This window comes from Platalea leucorodia (genome assembly GCF_965183815.1).
Source record: "Platalea leucorodia genome assembly, chromosome: 9".
In the NCBI taxonomy this organism is placed as follows: Eukaryota; Metazoa; Chordata; class Aves; order Pelecaniformes; family Threskiornithidae; genus Platalea; species Platalea leucorodia.
The window spans coordinates 14,107,561-14,128,568 of record NC_138831.1 but is presented as its reverse complement, the minus strand read 5'-3'; the positions used below and the strand labels follow the sequence as shown (position 1 = coordinate 14,128,568).

The 21,008-nt window shown below is 39.9% G+C and overlaps 1 protein-coding gene across 4 annotated transcripts in view; it reads right to left on the bottom strand.

The window, feature by feature from the left end:
• Window positions 1-21,008, bottom strand: part of ITPR1 (inositol 1,4,5-trisphosphate receptor type 1) — a 186,530-nt gene that overhangs the window by 109,476 nt on the left and 56,046 nt on the right. For 3 of the 4 annotated variants that reach the window (XM_082321383.1, XM_082321382.1, XM_082321385.1), the window contains exons 4-19: window positions 20,443-20,558; window positions 16,849-16,935; window positions 15,072-15,230; window positions 13,729-13,827; window positions 13,173-13,256; window positions 12,943-13,089; window positions 11,455-11,550; window positions 10,013-10,057; window positions 6,819-6,973; window positions 5,431-5,530; window positions 4,802-4,962; window positions 3,861-4,002; window positions 3,316-3,474; window positions 2,554-2,726; window positions 2,176-2,295; window positions 606-800 (exon numbers count right to left, since the gene is read on the bottom strand). In XM_082321383.1, coding sequence (XP_082177509.1) covers window positions 606-800; window positions 2,176-2,295; window positions 2,554-2,726; window positions 3,316-3,474; window positions 3,861-4,002; window positions 4,802-4,962; window positions 5,431-5,530; window positions 6,819-6,973; window positions 10,013-10,057; window positions 11,455-11,550; window positions 12,943-13,089; window positions 13,173-13,256; window positions 13,729-13,827; window positions 15,072-15,230; window positions 16,849-16,935; window positions 20,443-20,558 — 2,038 coding nt within the window. The remainder of the gene's footprint in view (window positions 1-605; window positions 801-2,175; window positions 2,296-2,553; window positions 2,727-3,315; window positions 3,475-3,860; window positions 4,003-4,801; window positions 4,963-5,430; window positions 5,531-6,818; window positions 6,974-10,012; window positions 10,058-11,454; window positions 11,551-12,942; window positions 13,090-13,172; window positions 13,257-13,728; window positions 13,828-15,071; window positions 15,231-16,848; window positions 16,936-20,442; window positions 20,559-21,008) is intronic. The other variant, XM_082321384.1, reaches the window with a different exon arrangement.

The following is a 21,008-nucleotide window of genomic DNA, read 5'->3' as shown; positions in this document are numbered from 1 at the left end:
CAGAAACTGCTAAAAGCATAGCTTAAGTTGTACAAAAGAGCACTGCGCATTAATCAAACCAAACTTGTGGCATTTTCATAACTTCACGTATTGTCCTGCTGAGAACTACAGGACCACTAAAGGCTTTGAACTTAGTGAGAAATTTAGAAGGCAGGGAGAAAAGCAGTGACTTTAAAATCAAAAGCAAACCCATCTGCATGCTGAAATCCTGTTCTTCCTGCAAGGAGTTGTTCACCCCAACTACCATCTGATTACAGGTAACCTAAACAGTTAACATACAGGCTCTCTCATAACACCCACTTATCAGGAAACCAAGCAGAAATATAGGCATTAAGTGCTGTGCAAATTCAATGCACTCTAAGCCTCAACTATTTTTCTTAAAATCAGTTTAAACTTGCTTATGCTGATAATTGGACCTCTCGCCATGAATAACTTTGTGCTTTTAGCTCTCACTTCAAAGAGAATTCATCTTCACTCTTGAATGGCTAATTTTGTCCACGAAACCAGTATCCTTTCTCCCAAACCAACTACAGCCTATATACCAAAGGCTTCCCCACACAGCCTTGATGGAACTTCGCTAGCCAACTACTGCACATGCTGTTAACCTGTAGTAGCTGAGTACGTCCCGATCTTCCTTCTGCCCTTCCTTAGCATCCTGAGCCAACTCTCTGATACTCTTACTGCGGATTTCCTTGTTACTGTCTCTCCAGAACAACCACACTTCTTCCTCATCTTCTCCAACTTCCAAGGCATTTTCTCCACTTGACACTTCTTCAAACTCAAATCGAGATAGGACCAGCCTGCCAGAAGAAAGTTAGGTTAGATTACAAACTGCCAAGACCCATGCAGATCTTTTAGAACATTTCTTTCAAGACACTTGCTAAAAAAAGACACTTGCTAAAATGTACTGGTGATATAAAAGTAACTAATCTTATGATCTCACTTGCATTCAGAAAACACAAATTTTATTCCTCAACTCTGCAAAGTAAAAGCAGAGTATCTTACTCTTTCAGCAGTAGCAGTTTACTACATAACATCTTTGTGTTTTATTATTAAAAGCATTAGGTTAGAATGAATTTAGATTATAAGCTCTCCATTCAGCCTTAAAAAGACCAACATTTCAGCTCCATTCAATTGATGAAGATAAAGAAACAAGGAAGTTAAAGACATATCTAACTGACTTTCAAAAACATCTTTACAGGAGAACTGGTTCAAAGATCATTCAACAGACTAGGAAAGGATTTGGTAAACAAAAATGTCTAAAAACTGATTAGTTCTGTATCCCATAAATGCCAATCGGACCAGAACTTCTTTCTGCTTACGTGGTGAAATAACTAGAAACGAATCAGCTACTAAAACTAAAAAAGCTTTATAGGCTTTTAGCTCTTCAGCAAAAGAAGATCATACATCTGAAAAAAAGACAAATTAAATACACAAGGATAAGAACAAATAAGTGCTGGTGGAAATAAATACAGTCTTTATCATTTCACAAAGAGAATTAACTGTGCAAGAATACTCTCATCCATTTGTGTCAGACTACCTGACAAAGACCTGCTTCCCTTTTATGGTATTTTGATAATGATTATCTGCGCCCTATTCCACATATCACATAAATCCATCTCTATGAAAGATAATTGTGACTTGGTGCCTGCTATGATGCTTCAGCAATGGCAGGGCAATGCTGAGAGCTGGAGACCAAAGTCCTAACTGCAGAGGGCATCGCATTTCCTGTAAGCTCCAGCCTCAGCCAGGTGAAGCAGCCAGGTGCAGCCCCCTCCTGCAGAGGGAGAAATGGGTGAGCAGAGATGCATCAGCTTCTGCTTTGCTGCAAGCTGAGCTCAGCGGGCACACACCCGAGAAGTGCTTGCTCACTTCAGACAGCTTATGGAGGAAAGCCTGAAGCCCAGAGAAGGATCAGGCCCACAGGACCCTGCACGCCTTCCTACAAAGTCTGTCTACTTTGATCAAACGTGAGATATCTGAAAGATTTCTCTGCAGGACTGAGAATGCATATGGCAGACGTCTGCTGTCATCAATACCCATTTACTGTGTATTCGAAGAGGACCCCCCACATACTTAACTGCTTTCTCTAGACATGCCAGCAGTGCTCTCAGCTTTGAATCACCTTCCTTCTGTTTCACGCTAGGAAAATCATCTTTAAAGGCATTAACTTACTTAGTTTCAATGAGAATGTCTGCATTTGCTGGATTCAGCACAGCTTTACAAATCAACTCCTGTGTCACTGGAATAGACTTGTTCATGGAAACGCACAGATCCGAGAGGTAATCCAAAAACCTGTTGGAAAACACGAGCCAAAAGGGTATCAATCCGTGTTGAGATCTAGACTGAAGCAATCTACATTTCAGCAAGAAAACATTCAGAACTCCATTTTAACATTGCAGAGCGAGACTGTTGCCCAAGGGGGAAGTTATGGCAAGTGCCAAAAAAGAAGTGAACTAGCTGTGCTTCCTTACTAGCAAGTTGGCAGGTACCGATTTTTCTCAGAAAGCTAGAGGAAAAGGGTAATCATATACTCAAAAATGCAGATCTCACCTGGGCTCCCTATTTTTCCTCACGAGACTAACAAAAGTGTCAATCTCAGCAGCTGTGATGTGCTTCTCCAAGAGCTTGCGATTGTTATGAAGCAGTGCAGTAATAGTGTCCTCGGCCAAGACATCATAGCCAATTTGCTTCTGCATGAAGCCAAACTGCTTCGCAATGTATTCCTTCAAGACGTAAAAGGAAGAAGGAAGGTGGTGTAATTAATTCTCAGAATCTAAGAAAATACTCAGTAACAGAAAATGGTAAGATGTTTGTCAACATTGACATCAAGCAGCAAACTGGATTAGACTCAAATTGTTCTTTTGAGAGAAAACAAGTGGTGACAGGTAACCTTAACACCTCCCTCCCTCCTGGGCTAGATACCACCAAGGCAATTATCTTTACCTGATATGAGTTTGATTTTAATAAATGGCAACAAAAAATGAACAGCCTTAACTCACAGGTCAACTTTCAATGGAGCTTGTAGTATGCAGGAGTGAAGAAAGTCTTATAATTCACCTGCATTTGAGAGTTAGCAATTCCGTCGTTTTTTTAAATTCCCCTTAGAACTGATACTAATTACACTGCATATAGTCTCTGATAGAGATGAAAAATGCCAGATAGAGTAAAACAGAGCAATCCAAAAATCTCTTGCTGACTGTACAATCACAGCACAGCATAGCAGTGTTTAATTAATGGGATGCAGCTTTTATTTTTTTTTTTGGAGCGCAGAACAATGTTAGTGCCACTGAAAGCTACAGACATATTTCAAACCTGATTCTTTCTGTAATCCTGCTGAGAGTGTCTCAGCACTCTGTAGCAAAGCCGGCATATGTGTCTGAAAGGAGCATGACGCTGGTCTCCAAGCTCCTCCAACCGCAACATCGGGCCATCACCACTGTCCGTAAATGGTGCTTGCAACAACTTGAAAATCTATAGATTTATTAAAAAACAAAGATAAAATCCCATGAGACACTGCCTTCATCTGATTTAAATTAGTGTAAAAGCATTGTGTCAGTGTCTTTAAATTTCTAAAAGGTACATCGGAACTATACTATAGTTGCCAAGTTTGGTTTTTTTTTTTTTCCCCATAGAGTAGCCCGGACAGAAGATGCTGTTGATCACCTTTATTCAACACCGTATTCTGTAATTTCTTCTTCTAGCAATGGTATGCCTACAGTCCGCTGCCAAGAACCTGCTGAAAGCTAGAAACTCAAAGGATCTTTTGGTCCCAATAATTTGGCCAGGTTCTCTGCCATTAGTGTCTCTTTTCTAACAACCCTTCTTGTAGGCAGAGTTTAGAGAAAAATGCAGCCTACCTGCTTTAGAATATTCTGTTCTCTCATCAGTTTTTGCCGTTCTCTATTAGGTTTAGAAAATACCACTTCAAGGACGTCTTGTCCAGAATTAGTTCCACCAGTAACAAAGTAGACTAAATCCTCCAACAATTTGGTAACAGATCTATGGAAAAGCCCGAAGTTGTTAATACAAGACTACAAATTCTGTCTGTTAAAAGAACAATGTCAGTGTAAGTTAGCATAGATTTCAAAATGCTAAGTGAAAAAAGAACATCAATTAGAGACTGACTCAGATGCTAGATAAAGCACATAGGTTTGTACAGAACTTAAAATTAGGAACTAATGCTCCCTTATTGCTATAGCCTCGCTGTCTAATAGCTAAACCATAGCAGCAGTAAGACAACGATATCACTTTAGGGCAACGATACGCTCGCCAAGTTCTGTCTGGCAGTTCTTTACACTGCTGGGGGCGGGGGGGCAGAAATCAGGTGATAATCTCTCCCAAGGCCAAATAAAAGACATTGGCTATAGACACATGTGGGCCCTGGTTTGACACAGCTGACTCGGCGCTCTTTTTGTGTGGCCACATAATTTTCATGGACATTGGCAGAGGATTTGCAAGAAGTCATGTGTTCAGTCTTCACAAGATGGATTATAAATTCCCACACTCAGTTTGCAAAGCCCATCAAGAAAGGTATGCTGTGGATTATTCCTCCAAGTTCACAACAACAGTTCTCATGCTCTCATTTCACAGAGCAACAGGGAGGGCTTGACAGAATAGGCTTGAGAACCTCCACTATAGACATGCCAATGATAAAACCATCAACTTTTTTTTTTTAAATCTAACCAAAGAGGAAACAAAATCTCTCTTCTGAAGATAGCATACACAGATAAAATTTTCAAAGAAACAGTTACTGAGTAAAGGAAACAACATTATCTGTACCAAATTCTTGCTTCCTTACCTTCTTTCATTCTGGGTTATCGTTCCCTTTTCCAACTTGCCAGCAATGGAACCCAAAACCTTACTTGCATCATTTGCAAAATCCAAGTCCCGGACTTCTGCAGGGGAAACTGGTACTATAGCAAAAGCTTCTTTGTCCTCTTTCACTGGAGAAGTACCAATCTGAAACCCAGAGAAATTCTACCATGAAACCAAAAGGCAGAAAACAAAGTAGTAATTCACATACTCGGTGACAATAAAACAGAAGAAAAGCCAAGCTCCACTTAGACAGTACGAGGCTCCTGATGAAGTCAAACTTTGAGAACAGTACCACTCTGTGTAAGCTCAAAGCTGTTCCTAAATTCAGAGAAACATCGGGAGAGATTGCAAAACTTTGCCACAAACAGTGGCATAAAATCCTCCTCGTGATGACTGTCATACAGTAGAAATTGAACAGTATAACTAGTAAACTACTATGAAAACCTGATGTTTTAGATAAAACGTTTTGCATAGGCACTATTCATTGCTGTTACACTGCTTGCTGTTTGACAAACCCAGCAGTCTCAAGGGACTGGAACTTCTCCTGCCAACAACACTTTTGTGAAAGTACAGGAATCAAAGGATGTGCTTACATAAAGTAACAAGACTTACTTTAAGCATCACAGGTTTCTCCTCTTCTTTATCAATAGGGATATTGGTACTATGAACCCAGGTGTTAGTGCAAAGGTGTCTAAGTCTGACATAAGAGTTCCTGAAAGAAAGTTAAAAGTTTCAAAGCATGAGTCACTTTCCCAGACAGGAAATCTTCGCATTGTTTGAATTGCAAGATGTTGGCAGGAACAAGTGGGAAAAAAAGTGTCATCTTTATCCATGCTACATACCGTAACAGGAATGACTTTTCTTTCCTTATTTCATTCTATAAATTCACCTTAAGAAGTCTTCTTATATAGTGAAATAGATTCTGCTGTAAAACAGAACTATGTCTGTATTTTGTTGCTGTAACTCAGCTGTCGTACAGTAACAAATTAAGCCTCTTCAAATCCTCACATTTCCACATACTATAGTGTATCTGAGCTGTCACCTTCCTCCCTTACCTTTGTATTTTTCAGCCCATAACTCCCTGGTATCTCTTTTATATTTTCTAAACTGAGAATTTTTAGACTAGCTATACGAAGAGTCAATGTTTTACAAGCATCAAAGGTCCATTAAGATATCAGAACACACGATTAGCATGCAACAATTTTCTCTAGCAATAGTCAACAAGCCATTCTTCTTAAGGGGTCAGCAGTTCCCAGACTTCGTTTTCTCAGGTATTTCTGGCAATGACACTATTTTGCATGTACCAGCTCTTTGACAGATGTCAAGCCACAGTCAGATGAGCAGCTTAGGCCAGGATAAGAAACAGTCTCTCAGCTGCAGTACAACCTCCTCTCGCCACACAACCGTGGCAGCCCAAAGGACAGAAGAGGCAGCCAGGATGGCTGCTTTTGGTGGCCACATTAACTTCTGCTAACTTAAGAGTGTCTGATGATTTAGAGAGTTGCTTAGATAAAGTAGATGGAACAAATATGCTGTTCTTTCTCAGTGACAGCAAAGAGCCTGCATGCAGACTGTGTATCTTTGAAGGACACAGCATCTTTTAAGTAGCGAGAGGTACTATATGAACAGTAAAGGACATGTAAACAACAGAAAATAAAGTGCTAAATAATTGATGTTACATCCTAGCTAACATAATACAGACAGGTCATGGGACTGGCTTGATAGGACACCCAAGGCTTTTAGTCCCAGTTTGTTCACTGGCAAGGAAGTCACTTAATCCCAATTTTCCCATCTGTAAAATGGGGTTCTGTTACTTATAACTCAATCGTAAAGTACTACAGTGAAGCTTCAGGCACTTGCTAAATATTTCTACATTAATTGATGAAGAATCTTAATTCCAAAGGATAAAAAAAAGTGAGATACAGCTTTACCTTAAAATAATAATAATAATATCAAACTCCAAAGCAGATAGTCAGTTCTAACGTTATGCTCAGCTGTACCTGGGGACAAGGCTGTCTCCTCCTCTCAAGGTGGTAGGGTCCAACTCAAATATGGAGGAGATATCGTTTCCTTCAGGCACAGACACCAGAGAGTACGCCATCTTCTCCTGAGCACTGCGCAAGCCTCTTCTGGAGGCATCCTGCTCAGGGTCCAGCTGTGGAAGAAGTCCCATCACACGCAGTCAGACCAAGCCCTCCAGACCCACCTGCCTAGCGTTAAATAGATGCGTCCTGTAATTTGCAGACATGACTCTGAACCACTCCAAGTACCCGTTAAGGCAGCTGGACTTTAGGACACCAGTAAAACTGACAAGTAGCTGTTCTTGCGATCATTTCTTCGCTTTCCCTGGTGTTAATAACTTCTGAGTATTTCTGGATCACAAACACAATAAATCCTACACCAGAAGTTATGTCTGGCAGACAGTGCCAGAAGAGACTCCAAATGCCCCAGCCATACACCCCACAGTGCACTGGGAACTCTGACTAGTTTCAAATGACCCACATCTGCTAAGATCCCCACCCCTGACACTACTAGCTCTTGAAATATACTCAACATATTGCAATTATCACGCTAACAAAGTAATTATGTGAGCTGCAAATATAAAAATCAGCAACGCTATGTACCAACAATCTTGCTGGGAAATAATCAACTTCAGCAACAAAAATGGGACTTGCATCTATCAATCACAGACAAATGAAACAGAAAGCTAATCAAGAAGTTGGATGTCTTGCTGTTCACACTTCAGCTTATGATGCACTCGAACACAACGATATAAATGCTGTAAAGGACATGGCGTCAGAAGCATCTCTTTCCAAGGTGCTAGCAGATTACCAGCCCCCTTTAACAAAGTAAAGATACTAACATCAACTGAGTAAAACCCTGGATTTTCAGATGAAAGGACAAAAGGGTAGGAAAAAATGAAGATAAACTAGGGAAAAGGAATGACAACCTTCTCTAAAACCTTTGTTAGGGAACTACCAGTTATCCTGAGTCAATAAAAAAGTTGCTAACTGTCTGACACAACACAAGAGCCAGTTGTCCACGTATAAACATCTAAATCCTAGATGTAATTTTCAAAGTGATCAAGCAACCAACTTATCAATTTCTCTGTGATCTTGGCACCAGTGGAAGGTAGGCACAAAGCAGTCAGCACTCAAGTACCTGTCTTTCCAAGTCCTGGTGTAAGGCATTGCAATCCTTAAACATATGGAAAAGGTATCTAATGTTGCTTGTGCCTCAGGATACTCTGCAGTTAGCACATTTGTAGTCAATGAACTTGGCTGCAAAGTAGTGACATTTAAAGTCTGATTTTGCACATGGGAACAGACAGTTAGCTGTATGGAACAGAAATACACATTGGGAGTGTGCCTTCAAGAGAAGAAGCAACTATACACTGAATAGAGTCCATCTGGAGGCTTTACATCCGGAGAAATTCGCTCACTTGGAATGAATTCCCCAAATTTCAGCTGTCTCCATCTCCACAGTAAGGCAGCTGCTCTGTATTCACAATTTGTATTTCAGGACTCAACTGGTCAGTTACTGAAACTGTGACAAAGCCGAAAATGAGCAGTAAATTAGGCAGTAGGATATGGGGCAATTTTGGGAGAAATAAAACTTCAACCCCAAAGTTGACAGAAGCAGTCCCCTTGAATGTTGCAAGGGTAGTAGCTGGCATCTCACACATGCCCATTTAAATGCGTTCTTGTGCAGCTCACTGAGGTATAAGGAGAGAACAACAACAAAACACAGAGCTGTGCAAAGAAACTTGCTGTCTTGCAGACGGCTCACATTTGGATAAAGCTGGAGTTTATCTAAAGTTGGATAAAGCAGCCCACACCATCTTGTCACTAGTGAATGTTAAACGATGCAGCAATTTTGTGTCAGAAATGAATTGTGTGCTCCTGATCCTATTCTTTATGGTCTATTTTTGCCACCTAGTGGTAAAGAGACAGCAGGGAAAAAATCCACAACTCTGAAGCCAGTGCATTATCATTATTACTGCACTTATCAGAAGGAAGCATTAACAAAACACCAGTAGAATGGATGTCTATGTAGAAGACCTTGACACTGATTAACTCTCAAAAAGTTAAGCCAACAAAATAGTTCAATGTTGGATGCCTCCCTCCCCCAATAGCTTTGTGAGGGTTGTTTTTTTTTTTTTTTTCATTTTTTCATTTTTCCAGTACGTTTACTGAAGTCAAGCTGTCAGAAGACCAGTGTTTGCTGCCAAATACCACCAAGAACTAATCAGGAAAACAGCTCAATATCTGGGGGCAAGGGTTAGCCTTTTAATGGCCAGGCTATGACGACAAATCCTTTTAGGAGGAAAACTCCACCTTGCAGGATTTCAAAGCATCACAGTGCATTCGTCTCCTTTTAAAAATGCGAAGAGTGGTTCTTTTTCATATCCAAATGGAGCAAATCTTCCATAATACAGGGTAAATGACCAAGAAAGCTGCATAGGACTACAATCAAATCCAACTAAAAAAATGTAATCCACAATGGAAAGTGCTGTTCCAGTTTTATCTGTTTTCAACTACTGAAGCAATGCTGTTTCCCTTTGACACCAAAGAGAAGCTTCCATTAATACAAAGCATCAGCACACTCAATCTTTGACACAACAACATTTACTGAAAACAACACAGACTTGCTTTCACAGGAAAATCAGAAGAATGGCACTGAAATCATTCTCACCCTGCCATTCTTGCTCTCTAGACCCTTTATCCTGGCTTTCCTGTGACAAGCTAAAACGAGTGAGGGAGTTCGTTTCTTAAACAAGGAGGTCAGACGACTGACTGGCACAGCACCACGTGAACATCCCGGTAGGGACACTTGTCATCCAGTGTCACCTTGAGCAACTTGCTTTTCAGACCTATTCAAGGGAGTGCTTCAGAGAGGCAAAGGTTTAAGAAATAGGAAGACAGAAAAAGAGATGCTACAAAGCGGGGAGGCGAGAGGGTCCAGGTAACATATAAATTCGGTTCCAAGTGCATTGCTCTTCACTAAAGCCTAACCCAGTTTTCAATATCCACTCCTCTGGACAGGCCTTAAAAGCCTTCAGTTCATTCTCAGTTCTTTAGTTTCTTCACTAGCAACAAAGCCTGGACCATCTATGCACTGGCCAGGGAAATACCTGGGCCTGTGTCAAGCCCTCCTTAATTAGGGGCAAGATCATACTCTTGCCTATACTTACTGAGGATTGACACTCCAGGTCATCTTCCTCATAGTCAGGGTTTACCTGATGAAACAGAATCACAGGCACGTCAAAACTCTAACACAGCTGGAAGTGGGAAACAACCTCAGCGTGGTCTAAACTTATTTTGTAAAAGATGCACTCTACTGCTACAGCACTACCAGGCATGCAGAACAAATATACTGTGCAAACTGGTTCACTTCTAATGGGGCATCTGCCTGTCCATGAATTAAGCAGTTAAGTAATCTGCAAACATGCAGAGATTTATCTTGTTCAGGATAATTACTAAAGGAGCAAGAGGGGTAGACAGTTACCAAGTTTCAGGGTTTTTTTTTAAAATCCCAAGTGGAATTTCCAACTAGAAATTACTGGCTTGGCAGAAATCTTTTAGAACAAATGCTATTCTAACCATGGATCAGGTGAGCAATCTCCTCTGCTATATTTTTGCATGATATAAGACCATGTTTTTGTTTTGGCTGATTAGCAAACCCAAGATTTACTGGAAAAGCTCTATACTGGATCACTAATGAAAAGGATTTGCAAGTGTGCATGTGACAAAATGCTGCCGTTTTTTCAAGCTGCTTATTAGAAGAATATAAAAAAAGGGATATTTAATCCAGACTTTTCCCACTGAAGCTCTCAGGTCAATAGCATGGGCTGAGACAGCCCTTCTGCCCTGCTACACACTCTTACATCCAGGACAGCTTCTACTTACAGAGGTTTGTGTATTGGCATGTTGATATATCCATGCTTTAAAGTAAACAGAAGTAGTTTTAATAAACATTTACAAGTGTTAAGCAGCAAAACTCACAAAATTATAACACTTAGACCTTTTTCCCCCCCTTTTTTTTTTAAATAAAATGTCTTGAAATTTTACTTCAATGGGGGAAAGATGTCCACTATGGAGAGAGAGACTCATTTATTTTGTGCTTGGACAGCTAAGCATTATCTGCAGTTCTTACAAGACTGGTCTGAAGTCTAACTGCATTTTCGTTTTACACTCAGTTCTGTAATTCCGCTCGGAAATCAGTGATTCAAGAGAAACTAACAATAGTTGAATTCATTTTCCCCCAAAGGCTCTCAGCCATTTACAATTTATTCATCTATTAATAAATTCATCTTGATTCTACTGCCCACATGACAGGATACTATTTAGTGTCTATTCTTTGCAGGAGAAGAGTTATTGCCTCTAGAATTCATACAAAAAGTGAAATAAGCTCAAGACTACCCCTGTACCATAGTATTCTTTCAAGTTTCTTTCATCTTGTTTTCTATGTTTAGCCGTCTACTTTTGTATTAATATTAAGGACCCAAACACCACTCTCCTCCCCTCTCCTGTGTCTATTTTTAGGGCAGGAAATGGAGAGATGTTCAGAAGGTGTAAAAGGAAGAAAATACTGTGGAAGGAAAGGCAGAGTTCCTAAGCAAGCCCCAACACCTACCTCTGCTGCTAGGTAGTGTCCAGTAGCAAGGTGTTTGAACCTGAAAAGGCTATTCCAGTACCCCGCACCACCACGACAAGGATCATGCTGCACCACCTGCAAGGAAACAGAAACCACATTTACACCGTATGTCAGTGACCTCCCTTTCAAACACAGCATTTACCGTCTTACGCGTACAGGTAAAATGGAACAGAATGAGGAGCTCCAGAAAAGATCAAACAACCTTTCCTATCTGAACAACACACAGCACAGTAAATAGTTTGAGCAGACTACAATTAGTTCACCTCAACAATTAATGAACATTGATTTTCTGCTCATTGTCAAGTGACAATATCTGTTTGCAAAGTCGCTGACAATGGCTGGTACTTCACTGGAGTCTGGTGAGCGATGGCAGGAAGATTATGGTGCAAGCTGGCAGAGAAGTCATTAAAGAAGGTGCTCTAGATGTGCATGTGTTGCTACGTCTTAAAACAAACTTCCTAAAGAAATCCAACAAGTCCTTTACCTTTTTGGTATAACTCATTTTTGACCTTCTGAAAGTGGGCGAGGGAAGACACCTGGAAAGGTTTCAAATACAATGGCGTTGTACAAAAGAACTTGAAGACTGTTGTATTTACTCTCTAACTTCTCCTGTGGCAAGTAGAGCCTCTAACATCAGATGATCTGTTACTCCATATCAGCTTCTCTGTGGGTACACCTGCTTTCTTAGGGAAAACTCAGCATAACTGAGCTGTGCCTTTCAGGGAAGGACTAGCTTACCTCTGCCTCGCATTTACCAGTGGTAACTGCATACACACAGACAGTTATCACGGAAGCTACTGATGTGTTATAACATGTGGAAATAATGTTAATTCTAGGTAGGGTTTCAATGTATATCAAAGCAGACACTTCAAGAAAGAAAATATGAAAAATACCTATCCACCATTACAATTAATTTTATAATTCTCACAGGCAGTTCACATGGCAAACATTTAAAATCATAAAACAACTCTAATCACACCAATAGAGCGAGGGTATTTTAAGAAGCCAGTGATGGCCAAGGTGTTAGTCACACTATTTAAAAGCCAAGTAAAGGAAAAAATAGTCCAGACAAGCAATGCGCAGATACTAGCAAAGGGCTGCAATCTCCTATCAAATGAGGACGTGTAAAATCACATTATTCCACGCCAAAAATAGAGTGTTTGGTACACTCAGCAGGACAGTTGAAATTATTAGCTGGTGTTAAACTTTAGTGACTGGCAAGAAAATTACTTCACAGATGTTTCTCTGTCCCCTTTTTCTGAATTGTCAAGAACCTGAATTTGAGAGCTATCTGCTGCAGCATTAGAGGTCAGAACTCCTCTTTGATTTTGCACAGAAAGCACAGTAAGTAAAGGAATTTTAAGATTAAACTTCTAACACCAAGAGGACTTTTACCTAAAAAAAGAAATCCAGGTACACTGCTTTTATACAGAAACAGTAACCCCCAGCCTGCGTTACAGTTCTTACCTCTACTTCCCACAGGGCTTTTGAACTGGTTGCAGATGTGGCCGACTGTCTCCCTGTCGTTCTCAGGAAGACATGCTGCTTCTTCCTGTGCTCATCGCAAGTCAGAAACTTCTCCTGTTCTGCATGAAACAGTCTCACCACATCCCCCTGTCAAAGTCCAGACAGTGTGGTCAATATAGGCATTACCCATCAGTGAACAAGTAACAAGCAAGTAGAGTTTTGAGTCTTACCCCTTTGAGAATATCATCTTTGTTATCACTCCATTTCATGAAGAGGACTATTTTCCAGCTTGTATTGCAATTCACAGAGTTGACCTAAAAGGAGAACTAAAACCATTAGTGCCCGTCTTGTGCCTGCACAAGATACTGCCACAAAGTACTGCCTTGCCTTTTAGACAATTTTCAACAGAATACTGCAGTCCCTGTTGCATTACTGTAGAAAAGGAAAGCCCTTTCTGCATTTACTTCAGAACAAGTAACTACAGAGCTGACTTGCGAGGAAGTCACTTGCTACACTAACGGTGCCACAACTTTTGATTTTTAAGAAAAATTTTATTTTTAGCCAGTCAAGCAAAAGAGATCAAACTCAAACCTCCGTCCAGGGCCCAACAGATATGAGAAAAGTCCGGTAGCTATATTAAGCTGCTGATTAACAAGATAACCACAATGCCACACGTACAAACCAACTTACTGATAACGTGATTTTCATAAAACACCAGTCCTACCAGCTTAGCTGAATCATACAGAGGTTTGTACAGTTGCTCCAGCTGTGTCAGTCTGCCCTTACCTCATTGCATCCCGGATTATCGACAAGCTGATGACTACTGGCGTGGAGAGGCTGGCCAGCATTGACAGGATTCAGGACTACTTTGTCTCCAATGACAACCTGTGGATAAGTACAGCATCAGGCTGAAACTTGCAACCTGAGAAAGCTCTTTTTCTTTCTTTTTTTAATGGGAGTGATGAGAAGCAGTCACCTTCTTGCAGTTTGGAGAGATGCCAGTCTGACTGTGAAAACCAGGATTCTGTTCGCTTCAAAATTTAGCTCATCGTACTCAGTCATTCAGGCAGAAAAATAACCCCTTACACTATTGGACTCAGAGGCTTGCAGAAGAAACACAGGCTGCAATTCTGGTAACTAACCTATCTGCTGCTTTCCATGAAGTTGTTTCATTGGTTAACATTTAACAAATAATTCCTATAGCAAAAGGTCAGCCAAAAATCCTCCTCCTCCAAGACGCACTTTCATTTGTAAAATCAGATTCTTGACCAGGCTGGCATATGACTCAAGACAAATGCACTTTATTATGGACAGTAAAGGTCCTATTCTTCCCTTCTTCTAGGGCAAAGTCTTAAACTAAAAATCAAAAAGCCTTTTCTGTATTGAAAAGAACTGTTCTTAGTGATAAAGCATGTGAGAATTGGTGTGATTTAAAAGAGCTTAATGGCCACTAAGACTGCACTACCCTGTGCTTTAGCTTTACCGTGTGCGTGTCTGTAGAAAAGGAACAGTCACATCAAAATGTATGGGGCTACTGTGCAGGATAAATCATTCCTATTTGATAGAGGCTGCTATGTTTAGGTGCCAAATATATACCTGGACTATACCACAGAGCACACTAAAGCTTACTACCTCATAGCTTTAGGCAGATAGTATACCCAGGTGACTCAGATTTGTAAAAAAGAGATTAAGAGATTAAAACAGTAATGCATTTAATTCAGAACCAATTATTTTGCAGATTTCCCACGAACAGGACCATTTAACCTCATTACCACCTCATTCCTCATACAAAATGATGATGAATTTTGATTTCAAACTGACAACGTTGAAAACCAAGATGCTGAAGGAACTCAACATTTCCTACCATTTTGAATGGGACAGGAATTGTGAAAGGCTAGCATAATTAGGTCCCTTATTCCCTCCAACGTTAAATCGTTACACGTTTCCAAAATACAAGTTACCATAGCAATTTTCCTCCCCCTCATGACAGCATAGGAAAAAGGTTGTTCCTACAACATCACGCACTAAAAGATCTGTGCATTTCATTAATTGCAAGACAGGCCTCCTGAAACAAGCTTTGCCAAGCTGCGCACAAAGTAATAAGTGAAGATATTCCTCTTAGCACTTACGCTGTCTCCAATGGAACGCAGTTTGTAGAAGGGCTGTATGTAGAACCAGGAACCTTCATTTCCAGCTTCATCCAAGGTCACCCTCATAGCATTCTTCTCTAGTAGAGCTGGAAGCCTCTTATTTACTGTTAAGTATTTGTTACTTTTTAAGTGAAGCAGCTAGAATAAGAATTAGAGTTCAGTTCTAAGAATGCTCATTTTTCGTCCCCTCAATAAATAGTGAGTATGCATAAGATAACCACAGTATTATACAGGAATTAAAATAAAAACTAAATTATATAAAAATATTGATGAACTCAGGCACAATTTCACTTACACTTCATTCAGTATATATACAGTCCTACAGCACAAAACATCTTAAGCTAATTCAACAGTCCCTTCTCCAGCAAACAATAAACACTTAGAAAAGCTCTTTTCACTTTACAACAGCCTGTTCAAGAACCCAGGATCAAAAGTTGTAAAATGCTGGGGACTAAGTGGTTTTCCCTGGTAAGAAGGGGGTGGCAAGAAGTAAAGCTGCTCTTATCTTGCTTTGCTCTGTCTGATTTAACAGAAAACGTGACTGCTTCTTTGAAGACTCTCTTTGGAAAACTCCCATTCTTCAACCCTCCACTGCGTACCACCTCACAGACTGCACACCACCAGCATGAAAATGTAAGCTGCAACAGGTCACATTCCAGCTCCCCACCTACCCAGCTCCAATCAACTGTTGTTAAATTTCCAGTAAATTTAGCAGACAGGTACGTTTGTATAGAAAGCAATTTTTCATGCCTTTTGACTACCATAAATAGTGGTGGGAGTTATGGGAAAATATCGGCAAAAACTTATCACTGCTCTTAACAGTGTTGCATGTTTGTAGTCCAATCAAAAATGGATATTATTATTTTTCTTTCATCATTAAAAGTAATTTTTTTTTGCCTAAACACATAGGCTAATAGTGCACTTAATTCAACCAAGGCAGGGACTTCCCTGCCCTTCCTCCACCAGGTTGCTCCAAATCCTGCAATTGCTTTAAAGGGCAGCCAACCAATTTCTCCTTGTAACAAGAGAGCCCAGTCTGCCTGTGCTCCTAGCCAACCCCTCTGTTGGCTGGTATTATGTCAGCAGAATAAAATAAAAACCATTTGTAGAGGAATTTCTTAATTTAAGGCTCAGAACGCTCAGGTAATTATCCCTACTTCTGAAGTGCTGAGGCACTCTACCTAGTGGAAGTAAGTCTGCTTTGGTTCCAGGGTGAACCTGCACGTGCTGCCTATTATGTTTCCCATTTATTAAAGACCTGTCTTTTTTAATTATGCAGTTATTGTACTTGCCATTTTTATTGGGTTTGATGCTTTTTTTTTTCCATTCCCTGGGACCTAGCATATCCTTTGTTTCAGTGGACTGCCATTACTTATATGGCCTGATTGTCCTTCTCTGCCAGTTTACTATCTGATGTGTCAAACATTTGATTGTGATAGACCATATTTGGCATTGTACAGCACCCGTGCCATCTTCCAAATGGCCACCTCTAATGAAGCCTCTAAGAAGTATTTCTGAAGAAAGCAACCATATGGTGACCTCAAAAAAAAAAAAAAGCACAATTAACCCATAATAAAGTAGTGACTCCATCATAGCTATACGCCCAGTTCTTGCTTCACAGGATCCCACTTCAGGACACTGTCACACCCTGCAAAGCTACCGACTCTTGTCCATGAATTCCAGAAATTTAAAGTCACACTGAGCAGGGGAGTTTCAGCAAAATCCTGTGCAGCTTGCAAAGATGTTCACAGCCTACCTGGATAACATTGCCATACTGGATGACTGTTCCCAGAAGCTTTCTGTTTTCAGTTTCATTCTGTTTCTTTTCCAAATCTGCTGCATGCTGAAATTAAAGGAGAATTCAATTGCTGACTGTTTTATCAAAAGCGTGGCCAAACACTCGAGGTTCTTTAAGAGTATTTCAAAGAACTGGAAAAACAGTGAGCATCTGAAACACCGCTTTTTCCTTTTTCCAACTTCCAACAGCATCATTTCCATCTCCCTTTTTCAGTTGTTTAGGAAGATAGACACACCATTTAATCAATCCGTAATTTGGGTAGAATTTGACAAAATTTTGGAATAAAACATGAGATGAAAAACTCAGACAAGACAGAAGACAAGCCATGAGAAGACAACACGACACCTATGGAGGGAAGGTGAAAAGGGATGGGTAACAACTCAAGCCAGGAAGTCTATCTTACTTTCTACTGACTTCTATACAAATTGAAAGAGAAGGACGTCAACTTTGGGTCTTTATTTTACTTTGCCAATATAGGCCCCAACTTTTCAACAACCTGTCTTTTTATGATGACTCTAACCATCTTCACCATGCAGCAGGATTACTTAGAAGACATTTACAAATGCCCACTGCAGCTCTGAGTGCGTTAGTTCCCAACTTCCCAGCAGCAGAGTTCGTACTTTATGAGGCTGAAGGATACTCTGCGCTACATTGGAGACCGGCTGTGAAAATACAGCTGGGCATTTCTGTACCACACTAACATGGTAATGAAAAGGAAAACCCTTGCAAAATTGAATGACCATAGGGATACGTTGTTCCACTTAATAGCTTAATTTCTAACTAGTCTCTTGCGCTTTGTTTTGTTTTAAAAGAAGTGAGCTATTTTGCCCAGGCTGTTTTTAAACCATTACATTTGGTAAATAAAGTCTCTCTTACTTTACATGAAAGACAATTTTTTCATTTAAAAAAAAAAAAAAAAAAAAAATCTTTATTTGCTTTAACCAATACCTGGCGGTAGACAGTAATTTAAAACTAGACTTTTTTGGAAGCTAAGGATCAATGTTTATGGTTTGGTTCTCAGACCTCAAGGACTATAGTAGGTCCAGTTTTCTCCTGGAGGAGAAAGTGCCCACAGTTCCTAACTGTAGTAAGGTAAAGTAGTAATAGCACAGGACGAAGCTTAGCTACTGCAAAGGAAGAGCTATCTGTATATTGTTATAAAATTTCAGCATCTTCAGCTTATACAAAATGTGCTATTTTTAGAAGCTGTGCTAGGTATAATAGCTGGCTCTTGCTCCAGGAGAACCTGGAATACAGCTGCTCATTCAAATTCAAAAATATATTCAGAAATACACTGCAGCATAATTTTCTCTCAACATTTTTTGCTTGATTTCAAAGTATTCTGTCGAGAAAGGATTTCTTCAAGACACTAGGGCCCTCTCAACTATCAAGGGCACACACAGAAGACAGGACTTCTCTGCCTGCACTGGACCGGGTGCTGCATTAAATAAATGAAGAAAATAGTGTATTCTGTGAAAATCCGATTAAGACTTTGGATGCATTTCAAAAGCACACACCAAAACTGACAATCATTCAAGAAGAAAGAATCATTTTCTCTGGCCACTAGATGTCAGCTTCTCAACCAGCACTGATTCTTGATACCAAAGACAGACAAGTGTCCCAGATTTTAAATCCCTTAAATGGCATTAACTTAAAATAACCTGACCTCAGCATTAAGCACTCCACAGCAGACAATAAATTCCAGCAGCAGACAAACAGAAGCCAAAAAAGGCAAGTGATGATGAATACATCTTGCATCACCAATTTAATAAGAAATTATATGCACTGATAAAGAAATATAATCACAGGCAGAGCTAACAATTGTATGCACGTGTTTCAGGGCATAGCCCCCCCAATACACATCATGGAAAACACAGGGGTTTTTAGTGTATTCCATGTGCCAACAAATGGAAAAGATGACACATGTACCCATATGATTGGCAGAAAAATAAGTTTTGATATATGAGTGATGTACACGGGATCAAATTATTTTAAAGCCACGCATCAGCCCCAGGTCAGTGAAGACCTGATTTGGCACATGCTACATAAAGGATTAGCCTTTATGTCAAAGTGATGCATATTAAATAAATTTCAGTAAAACTGTAAAGTACTCAAATCCTTTCACCAAATCTATCAAGCAGTTCATGCATAGTGGTACATTTCTGTACAAACATGACTCAGCTGGGGCTAAATACTGGAAAAATCTAATCCTGTATTTCCATAAGGACCCCGGCACAAAATGGTAAAGTGTCAGACGAAGAGGAACAGGTCCCAAACGCCTGAACTGGCATGTACTGAGGAAAGAGAAGACAACTTCAAATGACATTGGAATCCAGGGCAATTACACAGTACTTTTCTTCTACATGATGCAGTATTTAGACCATACTTTCTCTTAAAATCCATGAACTCACACACATAACCTGCAGGCATAAACTCTCCTCTTCCCCTATACACCAGAAAAACCAAAGCCAGAATCTCCTGTTACTGAAAGCTTGCTGGCATGGTCTACTTCTCTTATCATTATTAAAGGGGCAGGAGAAACACGGCACAAGTGAGGGACCTTTGTGCTACAGCCAGTACCAAAATAGCTTTCTCCTTGCCAAGTTAATACTTCTAGGTTATAAAATTATGTTTTCAGAAGAAAAATGAGTCAAACACTCAGCCTTTGTGAAATTCAGGAGCAAGGCAGCCATATGGCAATCAGCAAATGACACTCTCCTACAAGGCCATTTTGTATTTCAGTCTACAATGAGCTTAATATAGGCTTAAAGAAACTAAAAATATTTAGAATTGTAATTTTGACATGAAGTACTCTAGCTATGTAATTTTAACATAAACATGGAGTTTATTTAACTCTAAAGTCAACAGATGGTATTTAAGTTAAGTTGGCTTTTTTTTATATAGGAATTCTAAAAACAGCAATCCTTACCCAGCCTTACTGGGTTTTCAACTGCTGAATGTCAACATTTTACCCAGAAAATATTAAATACTGCAAGCTAATAAGGAAGGAGAGGCTGTCTGGCCTTATAATTACTCATAATTATCCATCAATCTTTACATGTATCAACAGCAGCTATGTTTGTTTGAGGAATCCCAATAGATTTATCAGACCAGTAGCTCAGATGGCATCTGCCAGCACAATTAATGCCCGTGGCTTCCCACGGCAAGATGCAACGCCTGAGAATCCTCTGCTCTGCATAGTTGCTTGAAGGGTCCCATTTTTATGCTGTTACGAGCCGAAATGCCCACATAGAGCACTACTGCAGGTTAGCACAGGTTAACAACAAAAGCTTAAATGGCTACCATGACTCTAACCCAGTATCATATGTACAGATATTGGGACACACAGACCTTGAACAGCATGTTATCATAAATGAGAGGATGTTTAAAGAGTTAGATTTCAGTGCACATCTCAGAAAGTCTTGTATACTGTTTTCTATAGACTTTCTTGGTGTTTCCAGGCTAACTCTGTCAGCTGATTGGAAATACTGATTTAAAGCAGTATGGATGAGAGTGTTGATGACGAACAGCAGCCTAAACATGAATACTTACATGCAGTTTATTGAGTAGCACGGCATCTGTTGTGCTGTTAGCTCCTGGCTTTGCTGCTTTCCAGAACTGCTTTTGAGCAGAGTACCGGTTCATGGGACATAGTTTGAACAGGCAATCTATAAAAACAGATAAAATAAACAGAGAGATTGCTTCAACCATTTGTAATTATCTGGATTTTTGCTGCTAACATTGTCCAAATATTCCAGCAGCAAGGAAAGGTTTATAAACAAATTCCAAAAAGCTCTTGATCAGACAAATGCTTTTTTGAGCAACAGGAATGTTGCCCCATGAACGATAAAAATTAACTGTTGCTGCCAAACATCTGATGCAAGACCAGAAAATTTGTAACTTGTCCCAGTCAAAAACGCTACCATGCTAAAACGGTAACACATTTCAATGTTTCCCAGGCAAACAGATCCATTTTACACACTTACAACTTTTTTTTCTACTTTAGCAGGTACGCTACTTCACACAATTAATGTTAGGTTGGGGGTTTTTGGTTTTGGGGGTTTTTTTGTTGTTTGTTTAGTTTTTAAGTCAAATCCTTTCTATTTCTAGGGAAAATG